Source organism: Peromyscus eremicus, chromosome 1 (genome assembly GCF_949786415.1).
Source record: "Peromyscus eremicus chromosome 1, PerEre_H2_v1, whole genome shotgun sequence".
NCBI classification, from domain to species: domain Eukaryota; kingdom Metazoa; phylum Chordata; class Mammalia; order Rodentia; family Cricetidae; genus Peromyscus; species Peromyscus eremicus.
In genome coordinates this window covers 142,002,827-142,024,609 of record NC_081416.1, presented here as the reverse complement: position 1 = coordinate 142,024,609, position 21,783 = coordinate 142,002,827, and the positions used below count along the sequence as shown (strand labels likewise).

Sequence of the window (21,783 nt, the reverse complement as noted above, 5' to 3'; positions counted from 1 at the left end):
ATGCCTTAGGAAGTATTCCCCCAAGCCAAGATTCCTCACAGAGCCATGTAGAGATGTGAACATGGAAATATCATTCACACAGCATCTAGATCACGAGCATGAACGATGAAAGAGTTCCAGAGCTATGGAAGGTTTTCCCCAAGCTTCTAGAAAGCCTCTAAGGCCAGGCACTGTGTGGCATAATCTGATTCCCTGCAAGGAGGTCCTGTTATGTCATTGCATGAATCTGTTAAGTTGAGAGGTTTACAAGTGCTGTCAGAAAGGAAGGGTAGGATTCCACAAGCCTGTTGGAGCCCCAGCTGCCAGGCATGGAGCTGCAGGGTTTGGTGTTTTTCCTGCTGTATTATAATCCTGCTTTTTATCTGATGATTATGTCTCATTCTTCCCTTTGGGTCTGAAAATGTTTATTTTCTGCCCCTGTATATTGGAAGTATGTAGCTTTTTATTTTATTAGAGCTCGTGGCTACATTTCTGTGAGTCTTGGAAGAGACTTTGGACTTTCACACATTGTTGGAACTGTTAAAGACTATGTAGATGTTGAAATAGAATTAAATGCATTTTGCATTATGAGATGGCTATGAGCCTACAGGGATCAGAGGTGGAAGGTTATGGTTTAAAAGTGATGTTTGTGTGACAAATTGGCAAAGTGTGGACTTGTGCTGGTTAACTCTGATTGCCAACTTTATAGGATTTAGAATCAGCTAGGAGATAAGCCTCTGGGTGTGGCTATATTTCCAGAGAGTTTTAACTAAGATAGGAAGACCCACCCTGAATGGAATCACTCCCATCAATAGGCTGGGTCCTGGGATGCAGAGGAGCATGAGCACCAGCATTCATCTCTCTGCACTGTGTCTGTAGATACAGTGTGACCACCTCCATCAATAGGTTGGGTTCTGGGATGCAGAGAAACATGAGCATCAGCATTCATCTCTCTGCACTGTGTCTGCAGATACAATGTGACCACCTCCATCAATAGGTTGGGTTCTGGGATGCAGAGAAGCATGAGCACCAGCATTCATCTCTCTGCACTGTGTCTTCAGATACAATGTGACCACCTCCATCAACAGGCTGGGTCCTGGGATGCAGAGAAGCATGAGCATCAGCATTCACCTCTCTGCACTGTGTCTGCAGATACAATGTGACCACTCCCCTCCTGCTCTACCACCATGACTTCCCTTCCATTATAGACTACATCCTCAACCCACAATGAAAATAAAACCTTCCTTCTTTACATTGCTTTTATTTTGGGGTATTCTGTCACAGTGATGAGGCCAGTAGTAAAGACAAATAATCTAGAGACGACTTAGAGAATGAGCTCTGCTGATGTGCCACTCTTGTGCCATTTTCTCTGAAAAGTTTGAGTGGCAGTGTTTGATGTCCTGGGGAGAGGGGCTTCAAACAATTCTCTGTGGACATTGGGTGGTATCTTTATTTAGTATCTATCACAGTTAGTAAAATATCTCCATTGCCATGATACAGGAGCACAGTAATGTAGCTCTGCCTTGAACACACATTATCTTCCTTCCATTAGGCTGCCTCCCAGTAGTGAAAGAGGATACAGGGACTTAGCAAAGGGAATCACAAGGCTTCCTGCAGGTATGTGAGGCTTATATTAACCACAAGCATGTAATGAACATTTACGTGGGTTTATGAGCATTGTCTTTAAAGTTAGTCAGGACCATCTCATGAGTGGATCACAAGACACCGAAGATGGCAAAAGTAGGGAGGAATATGGGAAAATTAAAACAAATGTTAAAAAACAGGTTTGAAACTACAGTGCTTGTTTGGTGACAGCTGGGCCGGTCTCAGACAGTTCACTCACCACACGGTGGTCTGAGCCAAGCATAGGCTACAGAGGAACTGAAATATTGTTAGTTGACATGGAGACATGCTGGCATTGTACTGTGATGAGTCAGCCTATGTCCAGGCTGCCTGTCTTTAAGAGCAGCCTATAGAGATAACTCTCATCTCTAGACAACCCTTGCAGGGAGCAGGGTGTGGATTAGTGGTACAAGGCTCTGATTTTCGAGCTTTCTTTCTTTCTTTTCTTTTCTTTTTCTTTTTCTTTTTTTTAAGATTTATTTATTTAGTATGTAGACAGTGAGTGTTCTGCCTGCAGGCCAGAAGAGGGCACCAGATCTCATTGTAGATGGTTGTGAGCCACCATGTGGTTGCTGAGAATTGAACTCAGGACCTCTGGAAGAACAGCCAGTGCTCTTAACCTCTGAGCCATCTCTCCAGCCCTCAAGCTTTCTTAATAACATATCTTGCTCTAGTGTATTAAAATACATCAATGTTTTCATGTTAATTTCATATCAAAATGATAATGCTTTATGAAGATGAATTGAATAAAATGTAGTGTTAGAACTGATTTCACTTGTATCTAACATACAAAATCTCAAAGCAAACTGATAGCATGCAGCTTATCTTTACAGGGTAGCACTGGCCTGGGACATATTGTGAAAGAATAAGAAATGTGACTCTGAGCATGAGGAATTAGAAGTTAGGAGGTGAATCGTGGGTGAGCACAGAGCAAGCAGCTGGCCAGTGGGGAACAGGAAAGAGGGAACCCAGTTCTTAAGCTTGACATGTTGCAGTTCTGCACTGAATATTCCTAAATGCAGTGCCAATTTTAAGAAATATGGGAAGCAGTTCTAGAAAAACTCAGATAGTTTTTCTGTTAAAAATTAAATTGGTCTGGCAAAGTAGTTTTAATCTTAATTTTTTCAATTTTTTGAAATTATAATATAATTACATCATTCTCCTCTTCCCTTTCCTCCATCCAACCCCTTCATATACCCACCCTTGCTCTTTTTCAAATTCCTGACCTCTTTTTTCTTCAATTGTTGTTAAATTCATATTTGTGCATATATATGTGTATGTATGTTTATACACACATACATTTATATGTGTACACATATATTCCTATATATGTAAATACAACCCGCTCAGTCTGTATAATGTTACTTGTATGTTTTCAGGGCTGACCATTTGGTACTGGATAACCAGTTGGTGTGCTCTTCTCTGCAGAAGACTGTTTCTCCCCTTCAGCATCTTTGGGTGCCTGTAGCTCTTTGTGTAGGCGTGAGGACTCTTGAGTTTTCTCCATGCATGTTAGCATGTCTATTGGCCTCATCTTTGTTCAGCTCATATTTAGGCAGTCATGTTAGTGAAACTTTATGGGTATAGCTCCCAGCATTCCTAGGAGACACAATCTCACAGCAGTATACTGTTTTTCTGGAACTGGCTAACATTGAAGAGCAACTGCCTCACAGTCACAATATGAAGTTGGTCACAGCCTCCACTATTCCCTGATGTCTCCTGGAGGCTCACATTGAATGCGGACATTTGCTACTTTAGAGCAAATGTATCTCTTTCTTGAAGTATACATAAGAGAAAATCAAAATACATATAACAAAAAGTCAGACAATTTTGATAAATGTGAGATTACCTGTTATGGAGGGGAAAAATTCATTCATTCATTTGTGGTCAACAACAGGTTAACATTTTTCCTTCTTTTAGAGAAATTTCTCATAACCGCACAGAGCAGTGTACTTGGTATGACTAACCAGATGCCATTTCTCCCAGGTGTACAGCTTCCCTATTAAATGGAATTTCAGATGTATGACATACAACTATCTCTTCTTTTTTTCTGGAGGCTGACCTTTCACTATCTTGATGATGTCCTTTGAGGTGTGACAGTTTTCAACACAATGGCACCACTTTGTCTATTTTTTCCTTTGTTATTCATAATTCTGGCTCCAGAGCTAAGCCACCATCAGGTAACCCATAATCACAAGGACCTACATTCATTATCCTCCAATGGCTGCATAGCTTGGTTTGGAGTGCAAAGCTTCCTTCTTTGGCACATACAAATCCCAGCATCTCAATAGTGTCTGTGGAAAAGGCCATCCTTCTGCATTGAATTATTGTGGTGCCCTTATCAAACATTGACCATGAATGTACTTAGACTTTCTAAATTTCAGAACTCAATTCCATTCCATGATCTGTATGTGTATCTTTCTGACCATAGCAATGCACTGTCTTGGTTATTGTAGCTGGATAGTTGATTTGAAATCACATGCATGAGGCATATACATTTGTTCTTCAACAAAGAATATTTTGAACATTCTGGAGTTTTTGCAAATTTTTTAAAGATTTTAGCATGATCTTGTTAATTTGGGGACCCAAATCTAGCTGGAGCTTTCATAAGAATTGCATTGAATCTATGCAGAGCATTATTATCTTAATAAAATTAAAGATTTCTGTTCAATAACAGGATGCCTTCTGTTTATTTAGCCTGTTTCTTTAGATTCAATCAACTATTCTACCTTGGCTTGCACTTTCCAGTCACTTCAAGAATACTGAAGACCACACATGAGTGGGCTTTGGGGATTTTCATTCAGCATGAATTCTGGGGTAGTTCAACAACCTTGTTGCACAAACCAGTAATTGCCTTATTTTGGTTGCTGAGTAGTCCAGCTTAAGGATCTAAGAGCAACTTTCTCACCAGCGTGTGCACTGACAGGCATGAAAATGTTTTCCATTAGGGATTGGTATTATAGCTGGGCAGATGGTGTATACCTGTAGCCCCAGTACTGAGCAGCTTAGGAAGACTGGAGGTCAAGGCAGACTAGGGCTACACAGAGAATCTGTCTCTAGGAAAGAAAAGCAATAATGCTCCAAATATCCAAGGTAGGTCTTCATGAATATCTACAGGTAGGTCTTCATGAATATCCAAGGTAGGTCTTCATGAATATCCATAAGTAGGTCTTCATGAATATCCATAGGTAAGTCTTCATGAATATCCATAAGTAGGTCTTCATGATTACATGATTATATACTTTGTTTCTCAGCGCCCAATGTCTAACTATGCAATATCTAGTTCTCCTAGTATGGTTTTCGTTTTGAAAGGAACTTCTAAATTCTTTTCTATTTCTGCCATTTTATATTCCCATCAACAGAATGTCCAGTGTCTTCTACTTTCTTACCACTGTGCTGTATTTCAGCCATTTTAAAAATGATTAATAATATAGTGATAGCTCTTTCTGATTTCAACTTATATTTACTAACTTTTATGATTTGTAACTTCTTTATGTACTTACTTTCCCTGTATATCACCCTTGGCTAAATTACTATTTATAATATTTGTTTCATTTTAAAATTGTGATAAAAATACACAGAGGATTAATGAGATGAATCAGTGAATCAAGGAACTCATATATAGGGAAGAGAGAACTGATGCCACACACTTGCTGTTGCTTCCCTCTGTACTCATTACACACACACACACACACACACACACACACACACACACACACACACGTATATATACATACATATATATATGTATGTATACCTCCAATGTTTCTTGTGATGGTTAGACAATTTTTTTCTACCTTAGAATACTGTGAAAGCAATATACAATTTTAAAACACCTTTCATAATATATAGGTCTTCCCCAGGCTGTTGCATCCACATGGTTCTCTCTGGTGACTCTGAGCAACAGCAGCATCCAAAGCAAGCAACCAACCTTGTAATCACTAAGTGTGCAAAATGGGTACTGAAAAATGCTTTGTTTCTGAGTTACGGAGCTCAGCATGTTGCAATCAATATATCTGCAGTTTTGGGTGTTTTCAACCCAACAATGCATCCATCTGGATGTATTTGCACTATAAGTTAAAAAGCACTTGTACGTTGTAGCTGTGGCACATCAGCTCTATCAGCATTTCAAAGGCCATACAATTTCTGAAATTTTAACCACAAAAGCAATAATGTTCGTGGGAATATATTCTGATCAATCAACTGAGCAGAGAGGAAGACTTTTTCATAATGCTAATATTTAACCAAGAGAAAACCAATAAGGAAATAAACTATATTCAAAATAACTGTAAAGAAAGAATAAAAATAGCCATTTACACACATTTTGTCTTTTAACTTATTTGTTTTTCTACAAAGAACCTCAAGACATAGGGGCTGTAGTGACAGCTCAGCAGTTAAGAGTGAATACTGCTCCTGCAGAAGACCCAAGTTCACGCCCACAACCCATAAGGTGTGGCTCACAACCCCACCTGTAACACCAGCTCCAGGGGGATACAGCACCCTCTGGCTGCCATCATAGGTATGCAGATAAGGATGCAGTCAAAACACTCACACAGAGAACATTTTTTAAAAATCTTTTTGAAAGCTCCTCTTATTTTAGTTAGTCATCTTTTAATTTACTGTGACCACTTTCCACAACTGTTCTATACCAGACACAGAATTAATTATGTCTGGTCTCACAAATTATAACAGACTGCTTCCTGGTACTTTATTGTAATTACTAACTAGTTCCAGAAGGGATATATATTTTATATCCTTTTTTACACACTAAAATAATTTTATTTCTATAAGCTATATTCTCTCTAGAAATAGAGCAAATGTCATGCATACATAATCCTGTTCTGGAATGGAAGATTTAGAAGATTCTGCAGAATAGTTAAACAAGTTTTGAAATATAAAATTGTATATGAGGGTGTAAAGGAAACTGACAGGAAGAAACAGGATTGTAAGGGCGTGCCTGAGATGGGACACTTGGAGCCCTGTCGTCTCTGCTGGCTTCCTCAGGAGCCTGAGAATTCCACCCAGGAAAGGAACAAGACCAGGCCCAAGGCCAGGCCCTGGCAGAAAGTAAGATTCCAGAAGCAAAAAGCCCTCAGCTGGAGGTCTCTTGAAGGAGTCTCTAAAGGAGCCTCCTATCCACCCTTGCCCATGAAGGGATGCATGAGCAAAAGTGCTTTTCTAACTTTGAATTTATACTCCAGAGCCTGAAATTGCAAGAATGTATAGACTTAAGTTCACACCATATGTATAACCCAGCTTCTCTGGCTTAAACTTTAAAGTGACAGAAAAAGGAACCACTAACTAATGTGCCAACATGTATGACTCACATGACATCCTGCTGAGTAAAAGAGACCAGACACCAACTATGAAATTATCGACCAGGCAGCTAATATGCAGTGATACAAACCAGATCAATGATTACCATGGGGTGAAGATGAGAATCACTTGCAAAGATGGGAAGATGGGTACAAATTTAGTAAGTTCAATGCATGCTTAGAAAGCATAAGGCCTCAATAAATTCACAAAGAAATTCTTAGAAGAGGTCCTAGGAAACATTAATTCAAATTGACAAGTGACTCAGAAACTAATTGTGCAAAGCTGTCCCACAGAGACAAATAGTTTTGAAAATTTTTCAAAATAGAAGTCATCAAAAATGTGGTAAAGAAATCTAGCCGGGCGGTGGTGGCGCACGCCTTTAATCCCAGCACTCAGGAGGCAGAGCCAGGCGGATCTCTGTGAGTTCGAGGCCAGCCTGGTCTACCAAGTGAGTTCCAGGAAAGGCGCAAAGCTACACAGAGAAACCCTGTCTCGAAAAAAAAAAAAAAAAGAAATCTAAAATTGAGTTGGAGATTGGAAAAAAGAGCGAATGGAAAGCCTGTTAGTATAATGTAACCACTTAAATTACACACTCAATAGATGAGGCAACAGCATGTCGACATATTGGAAAGAGCAGTAGAAGCAGCTGGGCAGGTGGTAAATACGGCCTGCATAGATCACTCAGAATCATGCCATGTGTCCACATGTGCCCATTCTCTGACTTTTAAATACAGGGAACAACTGCTTAGGGATCTGTATGTAACATTACCACACCAGAGACAGGCACATTCAAGTGCTGGACACCAGCCATTTGTGCTATCAACAAATATAGTAAGTTTAGATTCAGCTACTTGCCAGACATGCTTTATATTCAGTTTTAAAGAAAGCCAATACAGTTATTTAAATGTTTGTGAGTCTTACATACATACGTAAGTACTTGTGATTAATACATTTAAAATAAACCACCATAAATTCAATAGGTGAATTTCCATATTGACCTTTGCTTAAAAGCTTTGTAAGTCAGCAAATGCATCTGATAGTTGATATTTCCTTGTGGATGTGCTCAGGCACTTAGCATTAAGAATGATCTAAATCAATCACCACCTGTTTCAGAAGACATATAAGTACATTCAAAGGGAGGAGCTGACCTTCCTCATTAAAAGGTAAATCTTTAAAATATTAAACCTAAAAAAATGTGGCAAAAAATTGCAAAAAATAGGCATAGCTCATTAGTATTGGTCTCCCTGGGGAGTGAATGCACTGGTTAGCCTCTGAATCCTTCAATATCATCATCAGTAACAGAGCCACTCACTCTTTAATCAAATTTACCTGTTTTGCAATGTTCTGTGCGACGCAGTCTAGAGTAAAACCATCCTGGTGGCCAGCAACACAACTACTACTGGTTTTCTTTGGTTGTGTAGTAACAGAGTCACCCAACTGCAGGGCTGTACACTGGAAACCAGACCCAGTCCAGCCAGATTCAGCCCCAGAACTCCCCACCCAGATGCAAATCCCCTGTGTACTCACAGCTAGAGAAGGTCAGGGGGCAGGCATGCGCATCCATGGGGAAGTTGTGCAGCTGCAGCTGGCACTCTGCGTTGATAGTGAGCCTATGAAAGAGACCAGTATCATGTGGGATCAGCGACAGCATAGACAAGGCCTCCAAGGTGGGTAAGGCATCACGCTACAGATGCATGCATGCATGCTGGTGGTGATGGTGGGGGGTAATGCCAGGACACACTGTCCCCCTCACTCTGGTTCATTAAGTGGGGCGCTCTGCTCTGATTGCTTTCTTACTGTGCTATTCTGTTTTGCTTTTAAGTAGAGGGAATTCTAGGAAAACTCCAGCGGTGCCTAGAAACACAAGCCAAGTCACAGTGGGGAAAAACCAGCTGTTGTTTTCTAAGCCACTGTTTCTATTTGTTCCGATAAAATCCTTCCACTTGAAACTAGTGTGCTGGTCCACACAGGTATTAGGCCAAATCCATCCACTTCCGTGGCATTTCTTCTTTGGCTACCTCCCCCTATTGCCCTAGGCAGGTGGCAGCTGTACTACTCCAGTATATTTCATGTTCCCTGTGTGTCAGAATTGTTATCACAGATTTAGGACCAGCCAGGCCCAGGACTGCTTTGCTCGGGATCAGCTTCTCTTCTGAGTCTCCTTCCTAGTCCTTCGTGATTGATGAGAAGCCGTTTAGAGTTTCTGTCTTTCTTAGCCCTTGGCATCACCAAACATGCTGTGGTTCTTTGCTGTTCTTTCTGTTGGTCCCTGTCTGGAAGCTTCCTTCCCTTGGGCTTTGGTGATGCCTTCACATTTTGATGTCAGTGTGTGTCTACTGGTGCTGCGGGAACTTTAGTGTTAGGAATCACGATTTCTCCTCCGTGCCATGATCACTCATAATTAAAATCTCTATAATGAATATGGAATGAAGGAGAACTTTAGAAGCTATGGGGAAGAGATGCTTAAGGGAGCCTGGGAAAAGCAGTGTGTTTCAAAGGAAGTCACTTTTCCTTAATTTATGGCCAATCTGAAATGCCCTTCAGCCTGGGAAAGGAGACAGGCAGGTGCTTAGGAACCTTAAACCTGTAGTAGGGGGTAGGTGAACTGGTCACCTCTGTCAGGCTCCTTAATCCTTCCCCTCTTCTTTTAAGGAAGCCAAGCTTTCACATGTGGTTCTGAGTTCTGTGAAGAGGCCTCTTTAAGGCCTCTCTTTCCTTAGCTCCTGTGACCTAACTTGCAGAAGAATTAATGTGTTTGTCTAGATAAAGGAAGTACTGTCTTTGGAAGTCAAGGTCCCAAGAAGTCCACATAGACATTCAGCACCTTGGAGAGGACAGCTGCCCAGCAGGGAGCCCCCATATTGGGTTTTATTGCAGTCCTTTGTGTTCTAGGAAAACACTTTGCACCCCTGAGCCCCAAGAAGATGAATATTTGAGACAAAAGGGTCTCTAGTTTTTTATAAGCAGGCCTTGAATAGATCTATTCTCTTCGTTTGTGTTTCCTGGGTATAGCAGCAAGTAATACTACCTTAGATTCCATTAGTAAAGAGTCAGTTTAAAAAACTGAGCTATGTGGAACCTGCATGGGACTGGACTAGGCCTTCTGCATATGGGAGAGAGTTGTGCAGATTGGTCTGTCTGAGGGGCCCTGGCAGTAGGATCAGGGTCTATCCCTGGCAGTAGGATCAGGGTCTATCCCTGGCAGTAGGATCAGGGTCTATCCCTGGTACTTGAGCTGGCTTTCTGGAGCTCATTACCTATGGTGGGACACCATGCTCAGTCTTGATGTAGTGGGGAGGGGCTTGGTCCTCCCTCAACTGAGTATACCAGGTTTGCTGACTCCTCATGGGAGGCCTTTCCTGTTTGGAGGAGGGGGTGGGAATTGGGGCAGGGAGAAAACCTGGAGGGGAGCGGGAGGAAGGATGAGAGAGGGATCTGTGGTTCGTATGTTAAATGAATAAAAAAAATTCTTAAATAAAAAAATAAAGTTAAAAAAAAAACGAGCTATACAACATCTTACCTTAATGTGTAAAGGATTTTCCCATCATTCCAGATTCTGAGGAGCTGGTTGGGTGTGGTGATCCAATGAGCCTCTGCTGTTTTGGAGTTTCGGAAGATGGTGTCTGGGATCCATATCAAGCCAACCATGTTGCTGTTCAGAGTAAGTATTTTCATTGTACTGTTGAATCGAAGGCGGCTGTCTGTCCAGGTTTGAGCAAAAAATATATCAATTTGGTATTCCTGAAACAGAGAAAAGATACTTTCCCTTAATCTGTGGTCAATCTGAAAAGCCTTTCAGCCTAAGAAAGGAGACAGGCAGGTGCTTAGGAACCTTAAACCTATTAGATGTAACAGGGTAGGTAAACTGGTCACTTTTGTCCTGCTCATGAATCCTTTCCTCCCTGTAGGAGCATCCCTTTCACAGGGCTTCAAACATTTAAGGAGACTGAGTTTCAATATGCTTTGCTGTCTTGGTCAAAAGTTTAGTTTTCTCCACATTCTCACCCCACCCCTCCTCTCTTTGTGAGTCGCTGATAAACTGTCTGGCTTAGCATATTCACATCCAACAAACACTAATTGACATTATCAGCAAACAATATGATGGAATCCTTGATGCAATTGTTTTGTTAACCTTAAATTGCAATAAGAATATACAATCTGATGGGGGTTGAAGAGAGAGCACTACACACTTCAGGATGTGGTGCAGAGCTAACTAACCTAAACTTGGGTACCTTGTGTGATAACTCAGAGCCAATGCTCTATACAATGAGGAAAAAATGTCCCCTTCCTAAATGTGTAAATAAAATGATGAAATGGAAATGTGGATGCTAAGCACGGAGAGCCAGTAACTTATAAATACCAACTCATGAAATGCCTCATCATTTTATTCAACAGTCTTCCCAAATCACACAACCTTAGGAGGAAGAGGAAGTACAAGAAATAAACAGCACAAAACTGGAGTGAAAAGCCACCGAAGGCAATCTCAATGTTAACAGAAGGCTAGCGGGGTGGGAGTGGGAGGATGGGGGGGGGGGAGTGGCGGTGGTGGAGGTTAGAGTCACACAGGCAAAGATCCAGTGTTGAAAACTGTTGTTCCAGGGTTCACAGGCCCAATATGAATTTGTTGTGATGATCAGAGAATTGAGACAGGGCCAAGAGCACTACAGAATACAAGGAATATCTTTGCCTCATCTGTTTCCAATGCTATTTTGTCACCACAATGTGTGAAGAATCACCACAGGTCTGGGGACAGGTGGATATAGGGATTGATCTCAAAAGCCTGTTCTTTCATAGTTCCCATTATGTATTAGGTATTATAAATTTCTTGCTTTGCAGAACACGAACTCAGTAGCTTTCAATGAACTAGGTAATTCTCCTTTCAATCAAGCTTCCAGGAAAAGAAGGCCCCAGAGACTCAGCTAGTGTTCCATTAACTAATGTTTCCTTCACCACTGCTTTATTACATTGACCACACTAGGCCCTGTAGCCCTCAGAGAAGTAGCACTTATAAGGAGAAAAGGTCATGGTCATCAGGGAGCTTGTTTTCTAGTCAAATAAGACAAATATTGTTAAAAAATTGTGTGTTTTAGTGTTGTAATACCATGCACACACACAGAAAAAGTTTGGATTCTGTTCAGAGAAAATCAAAAGCATGTTGTATGCATTCACTGAAAGTCCACATGCTGGAAATTTCTATTTGAGAGTCTAGTGTCTGGAATGTAATTTGGATTAGGTGAGGTTAAGGTCCCTATCATGGTGTTCATGGCTTTTCAAGAAGAGGAAGACAGACTGGTGAAATAGCTCGGCATGAAAAGCTCTTGCTGTGCAAGCCTGAAGATTTAAGATTGATCCCAAGGGAACCATGATGAAAGGAGAGACTGAACTCCTGAAAGTTGTGTTCTGACCTCCACAGATGCACTGCGTCCCATGTGGGCCCACATTTACACACAGATTGAGATGGAGACAGAGAAGGGGGAGGGAGGGAGGAAAAGAAAAGGAGGGAGAAGGGTAGGGGATATAAAATGAACAAAAATGTAAAATTAAATACATCTTGGTTAAATCCAGAAGTTGGTAATTAAGAGAAGAGAGACTGAAGGCAACAGGCTTCTGTCTCACCATGTGGTACCTGCTTCCTCTGTGCTGTGTTTAAACTCAACAATAAGACACCATGCCCTTGGGCATCCAGCTTCCAGAAACGTGGCCTGAGAAAATGTCTACTCTTTATATATACCTCAGTTTGTGGTACAAGTATCTAGAAACAGAAAACAGGGCAGAGCAGTGTCCAGGCCTTCACCTTCAGAGAAGGGGGAGTTAAGAGCAGAGAAGTTGAGTTTATGTGAGCTTCTGAGCAGCCAGGAAAAAAGCTGATCAGGAAACTTCCCCAGAAGACTCAATCCAGTGTCAACTCACAGGCTATCAGGGGCTTTGTGATGTCTCAGCAAACAGATGACCTTCAAAAGTCTCTGTGTCACTCATACATCTTCCAAACATGCCCTTATAGATTAAAGGCTGCTACCTCCAAAATATATGTATCTAATAGGCGATCCTAAATACAAGGCAGAGTGTGAGATAGAAATAAGCAAATGAGTAAGTGTGTGTGTGTGTGTGTGTGTGTGTGTGTGTGTGTGTGTGTGTGTGTGATTCCTGTTCATATACTCTCTTATATTCTGACAGATATAAAAACAGGGTTCAAAAAATAGACCTGGGTGAGTACATTGAGAAGCATCCAAACATATCCATACTTATTACCCAGCACAAAACTCAACTCCAAATGGATCAAAGACCTCAGAATAAGTCCAGATCCACTGAATCTGATAGAGGAAAAAGTGGGCAACAGTCTTGAACAGATTGGCACAGGAAAAGCCTTTCTGAACAGAACACCCATAGCACAGGCACTAAGAACAAAATTTTCTTTTAAATATTTTTATTTTATAATTAATTTAATTTTACATATCAGCCACAGATTCCCATGTCCTCCCTCCTCCCACATCCCAGCCTTCTCCCCAATAAACCCCTCATTCCCACCTCCTCCAAGGCAAGGTCTTCCTTGGGGAGTCAGCCCAGCCTGGTAGATTCAGTTGAAGCAAGTCCAGTCCCCTCCTCCCTACACCAAGGATGAGCAAAGTGTCTCAGCATAGGCCCTAGGTTCCAAAAAGCCAGCTCATACACCAAGAACAGGTCCCAGTCCCACTGCCTGGGGGCCTCCTAAATAGTTCAAACTAATCAACTGTCTCAGTTATCCGGAGGGCCTGGTCCAGTTCCTTGGGGGCTCCTCAGCTGTTGGTTCACAGTTCATGTGTTTCCACTAGTTTGGTTATTTGTCCCTGTGCTTTTTCCAATCATGGTCTCAATATCTCTTGTTTATATAATCCCTTAGGGGAGTGGGAGGTCCCAGAGGCATCAGGAACAGAGTAGGAGAACAAGGAAAGAGATACCATGATAGATGAAGACCCCATGGGAATAGAAAGAAGCAGAGTGCTAGAGAGGTCCCCAGAAATCCACAAAGATACCTCCACAATAGACTACTGGCAATGGTCGAGAGAAAGCCCGAACTGACCTACTCTGGTGATCGGATGCCCGAACACCCTGTGTCATGATAGAACTCTCATTCAGTGACTGGTGGAAGCAGATGCAGAGATCCACAGCCAAGCCCCAGGTGGAGCTCCAGGAGTCCAATCAGTGAGAGAGAGAACAAAATTATTAAATGGGACCTCACCTGGTATGGTAGCACATGCCTTTAATCCTAGCACTTGGGAGGCAAAGGCAGGTGCCAACCTGGTCTACAAAGTGAGTTCTAAGACAGTTAGGGCTACACAGAGAAACCCTGTCTTGAAAGACCAAAACAAAATAATTCAAATAAATGGGACCTTATGAAACTGAAAATCTTCTGCATGGCAAAGGACACCATGATTTTGACAAAGCAGAAGGCTACAGAATGGGAAAAGATTTTTACCAACTATACATCTGATATAGGGCTAATATTAAAAATATTTAAAGAACTCAAAAAACAGAACATCAAGAAAACAAGTAACTCAATTAAAAATGGGGTACAAATCTAAACAGAATTCTCGAAAGAGGAAACTCAAATGGCTGAGAAGCACTTAAAGAAACATCCAACATCCTTAGTCACTAGGAAAGTGCAAATCAAAACTACTCTGATATTTCAATCTTATATCAGTCAGAACGGTCAAGACCAAGAAAACAAATGACAGAAGCTTATGCTGCTGAAGATATGGGACAAAGACAGCACTCATTCCTTACGGTAGCAATGTAGCCACTCGTACATTCACTATGGAAATCAGTGAGGCAATTTTTCAGGAAGGTGACAATTGATCTACTATACAAAAGATCCATCTATACCACTCTTGGACATATAGCCAAAGGATGCTTCATCCTATTACAGAGACATTTGCACAGCTATGTTCACGGATGCTGTGTTCATTGTAGCCTGAAGTTGAAAATAACCTAGATGTCTGTCAAGGGATGAATGTATAAAGAAAATGTGGTGCATTTATACAATGGAATATTACTTCACAGTTAAAAAAATTAAATCATTAAATTCATAGGTAAATGAATGAAACTAGAAAAAAATCATCCTGAGTGAGGTAACTCAGACCTAGAAAGACAAATATGGTATGTATTTAATTTATATGTGGATGTTAGCTGTTGAGTCACTGATAAGCAAGTTACAATCCATATAACCATAGAGGTTAGGTATAGAGAAGGGACTAGAGGGATGTATGGGGAAACAGAATAGTTATGGATAGACAGGGGAGGGTGTGTACTTGGAGGATCAAGGGAAAGAGGGAGAGAAGAGGAGAGTAAGGGAGGGGATACAGGGAGGGACAGCTAAAACTAAGGGTCATTTGAAGGATCATATGAAAACCTAACACATATATGCATATATGATCAAATGAAATCTCCAAATAACAGGGGAAACAGAGCCCCAACTGATACCTCTCATCACCCAAAGAAGCTTCTCATACTAGGAATGGGTGAACATCTAATTGAGTTCTTGGCTAAAGAGGACCCATGGGAGACCTCAAGCAACACAGGTTATTGCTACTGGCGAGGGCCTATTGTTGAAGACAGCAGCTACACAATTCATTGAACACAGAGAACTCAAGCTAGTGTCTATCTAGAGCCTTTACCCCTACTGATGAGTGTTCATGGTACTGAAAGGTACTCTGCACACTACCAAAGAAGAAAGTTAAACATCAATCCAGCAACAAACCCTTCGATCTACAATGGTGACCTGCCTGCAAAATATACGGGTGCAGAGTAGTGGCACAAAGCTTATAGGAATAACCAACCAACATCTGATTTGTGATAAGGCCCATTCCATGAGATAGAGCCCATATCCAGTGCTGACTGGGTGGCCATGAACCTGAGACTAGATAGGTCATGGACCTAGGGGAAAACCAAATACTGTTCTGCTAAAGGAACATGGCAATAAAATGGATCCTAATGACATTCTGCTATACTCATAGATCCATGCCTTGCTCAGCCATCATCAGAGAAGCTTCCTCCTGCAGCAAATGGGAACAAATATAGAGACCTTCAGCCAGACAATATGCAGGGAACACTCAGCCCTAAGTGGGATATCTCCATCAAATCCCTCCCCTCAGAGCTCAGAGAACCCTGAGGAGGAGGAGGAGGAGGAGGAGGAGGAGGAGGAGGAGGCAGAAAGAGTGTAAGTATCAGAGGGGATGGAGAACACCAAGGGATCAAGGCCTTGTAGACACATCAGAGATGCTGTGCATATGAACTCACAGAGACTGACGGCGTGCACAGGGTCTGCACCAGATGTGGTCCTAGAGCTGAAAGGAGACGTTGACACAAGCTCCTATCCCTAGGCCAGAACCTATCTCCAGGTGATAACTGCTCCCAAAGGAAAAAATAGTTTTCTCCAAAGGAGTCTCACAAACCACTCTTAAGGGTGGGCCCCATGCTCAGCAGAAGGTATCCAACAGAAAATGAAATCAATAGCATCATAGGTTCTTTGTCTCATAATGGTTTTTTGTTTGTTTATTATGGCTTCCAGTTTGGGGTTTGTAAGGGATTCCCATGTGTGTAAACATGTGTGTCTCTGCATCAATATTCATTTCTTGAGCTTTTCTTTGTTTATTTTTTGTTTGTTTTGTCCCACTTCCAGTTGTTCACTCTTGTTTTTTTTTTTTTCTTATCTCATTATTATTCCTTAGATGCCTATTTGTTCTCTAAGGAGAGATAGAAAGGGAGTGCATCCAGATGGGAAGGGAGGTGGAGTGGAACTGGGAGAAGTAGGGAGATATATGATATGATTAAAAAAATCTATTTTCTGTAAAAGAAAAAGAAAAATTGACTGACATAGGAGTCATGAACTTGGGACTAAAAGCTAGCAGCTTGGTGACAAGTATGGGTTAAACACATCGACTCTGGCCCGTGACAAGGCAGAATGAATGTCTAATGAGCATACAGCTCTTTGAGCAGAGGTGGGAAATAAGGTTAACGAGCACATATTGAGTGCCATGACTGTGCTTAGGAACTTACTATGGGTAAAGAGTTCTCCCAGAACAAATGCAGGGAGTTGGAAAGCAGTTGTAAAAGAGAAAAGAGGAAGCCATCACAGTCTGGAAGAGTAGACCGCAGCGACAGCCCTTACCCCGTCAGGATAGAATCATCCAGAGCTGCCCTGAGCCTGAGAATCGGTTATGTAGAGATAGCACATCCAGTACTGAAACTACTAAAGGGGTTCAGGGGCACTCTGAAAACTCTCAGGAAAAGGGATGTAAGCAAAGTGTGGCTCCTCTGCTGAAAGCTGACATGGCTATGGTAACTGTGGTCTGTCCTCCTTACTTGAAGCTCCACATCTGGAAATTTGACCAAGTATGATGGAAATACTAAACCTGTACTGAACATATTCAGAATTTCCTGTCCTTGTTTGAATTAGACAGCACCTGCAGTGCATTGGTATTATGAGTCACCGAGAGGTGATGTAAAGTACACAGGAGGACTGCTTAGGCTGTATGTACGTGTTAGAGAATTTTGCATTAGCGACTACTATCTGTAGTGGGTAGCTGTTCCAGCTTTGACCTTGAAGCACTGCCTCACTGAGGCAGCTGGTAACTGCCATGCCTACCTATGATACGCCCCTGGGGCGTGGCTGAGATGGGAGCCCTTAAGACCTGAGATCCATCCATCCGTGCCGGACCTCTTGGCTCCTCATGATCCTGGATGCTGCATGGCAGACCGAATCAGAGTTCTCCAGAGAATCCTGCTGGACTACACCTCACCTCTCCCGGATCCTGTAACCAACCCCTTTACTGGCTGTAAGTTACCCCAAAATAAACCCCCTTTTAACTACGTGGAGTTGCCTTGTTAAATCTCCACATTAACTGTCTGTGAACTTAGGTATATCTAAAGTGGTTCTCTCTCTCTCTCTCTCTCTCTCTCTCTCTCTCTATATATATATATATATATATATATATATATATATATATATGTGTGTGTGTGTGTGTGTGTGTGTGTGTGTGTGTGTGTGTGTGTGTATCTGAGGTATATATAAACATACACTCTCAGGTTGGGTTGCATAATTTTCAATGAAAGAGGGAAAATGAAGGCTATGGAAGAAGCAGCAGCAAACACAGACTTATCAGGTCAGTGCCACATGAAGAAGGAACCTGCTGACATAGCTGGGCACTGGCTAGGCCAATAAGAAGTTAAGTTTTAAGAATTTCTGCACACAGAACCTCAAGTCAAGAAAATAATAAAAATGTAAGACTTAGCTCTGCCTGTACATTCCCATCTCTCATGGGAAGACAGCAGCCTGGAAACAAGGCTTCAGACTCCCAAGGATGATGACTTTCCAATTTACCATGATCAAACAGGTTAATTGAAAAAGAAAAAAAAATCCCAGCAATGGATTCAAGAACGAGGGGGGAAATAATACTACTCAAGGGCATAACCATCAGGCAACCAAAAACACAGCCCCTCTCCAGCACCTTCCCAGAGGGGTCTCCGAAGTGTGACAGTGGTTGGACTGTTATATTCTGGCCCTTTCCATCTTAGTGCACATACTACGAGGAGGGATGCTCAGATAATTTTTTTTTTGGCTCACAGGTCAATAAAAGTCAATGTGGATTTGATTAGTGACACTGTTTTCACAGAGGACTAGTTCCAGCACCTCTCATACAGCAAAATCTGTAGGTGTTCATCTTGTCCACAACACAGTGAAGTACATGCATAGACTCTGTTCTTCCTGTTGTGTATGTCTACTCATCTCTGGATGGCTCAGGATACCAAATGCCATATAAGTGTAGTATAGGAAGTTATTATACTGTGTTCTTTAGGGAATAATGACAAGAAAGAAGCTGGTATATCTTTTGTCCAGACACATGCACCACAGGCATAGGCACATAGTGCCTGAAGGGGCCAAGGAGATCAATGCTTGGCCAATGAGCCCTGGAGAACACCAGGAGAATGCAATAGTGATCACAGTGTGGTAGGTCTACATAACACCGCATTCCACTGGACTCAGCAAAGTACCCAGCACACAGCAAATCCAAATATTGCCTTTTGGACCTATGTGCAATTCTTTTAGAAATATTTTTTCTCTGCAGTTTGTTGAAGCCACAGGGGCAATGCCCATAGATGCAGAGGGTCAACTGAAAATTGGTAACCTTGAACTTTGGCATGGAAAGAGCTAAGCATTTGTCTTGTCTCCCTTGAATAATAGAGAGGTCTATTTTCTTTAACAGAAAAGGAACTCCCTCCAGCTGGATACAGAACACAGGGCTCACTGGACTGTTGCCAAGCAGTGCAGTTCCTTTCCTTCAAACAAATGAACTTGCTTCCCCTGAGGTATGGACTTGGTCACTTCACTCATCATTAGGTGAGATGTGAGAGTGCTACGTACTCCGCTGGGGTGAGGCACTTGAAGAACCTCCTTGAAAACCCCAAGAACCCACACAGATAAAAGCTCTACACATACCAGCTAAACACAGTGTGAGCAGTGTTTCCCAGACCATCCGTGAGAAGGGCAAAGCCCAGCCTGTTTCACTGACACAGGGTGGAATAAGGTCCCTAGGATGTGAAGTTGACAGACATAGGAGGACTTCATTGGTGACTTAGTGGGAACTGCTAGTCAAGGTGTTCAGTGGCCCATGCTGATAGGCAGTGGTCAAGGTCATGCTCAGCAGAAGATATAACAAATGGCAAAGCTATCTGTGGTATTTTGAATGAGATTGCCTCACATAGGCTTATACATTTGTGTGCTTAGTCCCCAATTCATGAGCTATTGGGGAAGGATTAGAAGGTGGGGCCTTGTTGGAATAGGTGTGGCCTTGTTGGAGGAGGTATGTCACTAGGGCCTTTGAAACCTAAAAGCTCACATCAGGTCCAGTCAGTCTGTGCCTCTGACTCTTTCTCTCTCCCTGCTGTCTGTGGATCAGGACTTTTCCAGTGCCATGCCTGCCTGCCTACTACCATGCTCTCTGTCATGATGATGATGGATTAACCCTCTGAAGCTATGAGCAAAACCTCAATTAAATGCTTTCTTTTATAAGAGTTGCCTTGGTCATGGTGTCTTTTCACAGCAATAGAACAGTGACTAGGACAGCATCCTTCAGCACAGACTAGATTAGGCAAGCACCCTGTTTCCTTCAGATGGCAGGATCTGGTGTGATGATTGTTTGTGAGTAAGTGGCTCTATTGAATAGAGAGCACACTCAACACACTTAAGTTTGATATATGAGTAGCCAGAGTGGCATATACAGCTGCATATAACTTCTAACTCCTTTCTTTTAACATTGGTCTTCTGAGTTAACAGATGAGAAGAGGCTAGGAATGTCTCCCAAGGAAGGCTAGAGTCCCTGATAGGCCATCACTGTCAAAGGGGCCAGTAATAATGCCAGCAGAGCAGGCTAGGCTTAGTGATTCTCAAGAGTTAGTCTGGGGTCTACTTGCTTACCTGACAACTGCATGTGTCAGCACAGAGGTATGGCTCTGTGAAATCTCTAGGCACTGTGAAGGAGCAAGTGAGTTAATCCTCAGCTCTTTGAGAGCCCATCTAGCAATGGTGCCCACCTTCTGCTGTGGGATGTCGTTCTGTATGCTGTGAGCATGTGTTGCCCTGATTGGTTGATAAATAAAATGCTGATTGGCCAGTAGCCAGGCAGGAAGTATAGGTGGGGTGAGCAGACAAGGAGAATTCTGGGAAGAGGAAGGGCTGAGGCAAGAGTCACCAGCTAGACACAGAAGAAGCAAGATGACAAGGCTGAACTGAGAAAAGGTACCAACCCAAGTGGCTAAACATAGATAAGAATTATGGGTTAATTTAAATGTAAGAGCTAGCCAGTAATAAGCCTGAGATAATGACCAAGCAGTTATAATTGATATAAGCTTCTTAGTAATTATTTTATATGTGGGCCATAGGACTGCAGGGTCCTGGTGGGATGGAAGAAACCTTCTGACTACAAACTTCTGTTCAAAGCTCATCAAGGACACACATGCTTCCATGTATTTGTTTATTTCATACCAGAGTGGGAGAACTGAATTTCAAGAATCACAGTGAAGTTACTCATATGTCAAAGTTATTTTGAACTCTTGTAGCCCAATTAACCCTTCCTCCAATTGGCATTTTATTGTACTGTAACAGACAGAGCAGCCAAGGGCCCTTTTCAGCATATCAGTTTGTTTCCTGATTCCTATCCCCACCAGTGCTCTATGTGCCTCTCCTCTTTTTTTGACAGTTTAAAGTGAAGGTCTGACATTGTATGGCAAGAGGGAAAGTGCTGACAAACGCTGCTGCTGGTGGATGATGCACTCTGGGCCAGGAGGCTGGGTTATTGAGACTGAAACAGAAATGACACGTCCATGAAGGGCCTAGAACATTCATTCTTATGCACGCACACAGCCACTGAGCCCCCAATTCTCTGTGGAAAATCTCCTTTCTGGGCATGACCATTTCAAGGTATGACTTCACGCCATATGTCAAAAGGGACCTAGAGCAGAAATGTCTTCTTCCATTATGTTTCTAAACTACCTACATTAGTATCTCCTACCTTTCCCAGCCTCAGCTCTTCATCTGAAAAAGAGGGGCACTAGGTCAGATTAAATTCCAGCACCCCTTCAACTCCAACCATCTGGATTTCCACACCCTGGCCTAGACTTTGCTTGCAACTGTTCAAACTGATCTCCTATTTAATATCCCGGTGTCTTGTTTTTGCAGGTCCGTGGAGGAATGGCTCCATGTAGTCCATCTTCCACTTCTTAGATGGACTTTAGTATGTGTGAATTCTGTGTGGATTATTCATGAACTATCCATGAGGCAGAGACTGAAGCAAAAGGAGCTAATCCAAACTCCACATTGGTTTCCTGGAGCAG

The 21,783-nt window shown here is 42.2% G+C and overlaps 1 protein-coding gene across 1 annotated transcript in view; it reads right to left on the bottom strand.

Annotated features, from left to right (window-relative positions):
• The window catches only part of Gabrg3 (gamma-aminobutyric acid type A receptor subunit gamma3), a 593,792-nt gene that overhangs the window by 220,405 nt on the left and 351,604 nt on the right, over window positions 1–21,783 (bottom strand). Inside the window, exons 4-5 of the mRNA XM_059273650.1 lie at window positions 10,439–10,659; window positions 8,446–8,528 (exon numbers count right to left, since the gene is read on the bottom strand). Coding sequence (XP_059129633.1) covers window positions 8,446–8,528; window positions 10,439–10,659 — 304 coding nt within the window. The remainder of the gene's footprint in view (window positions 1–8,445; window positions 8,529–10,438; window positions 10,660–21,783) is intronic.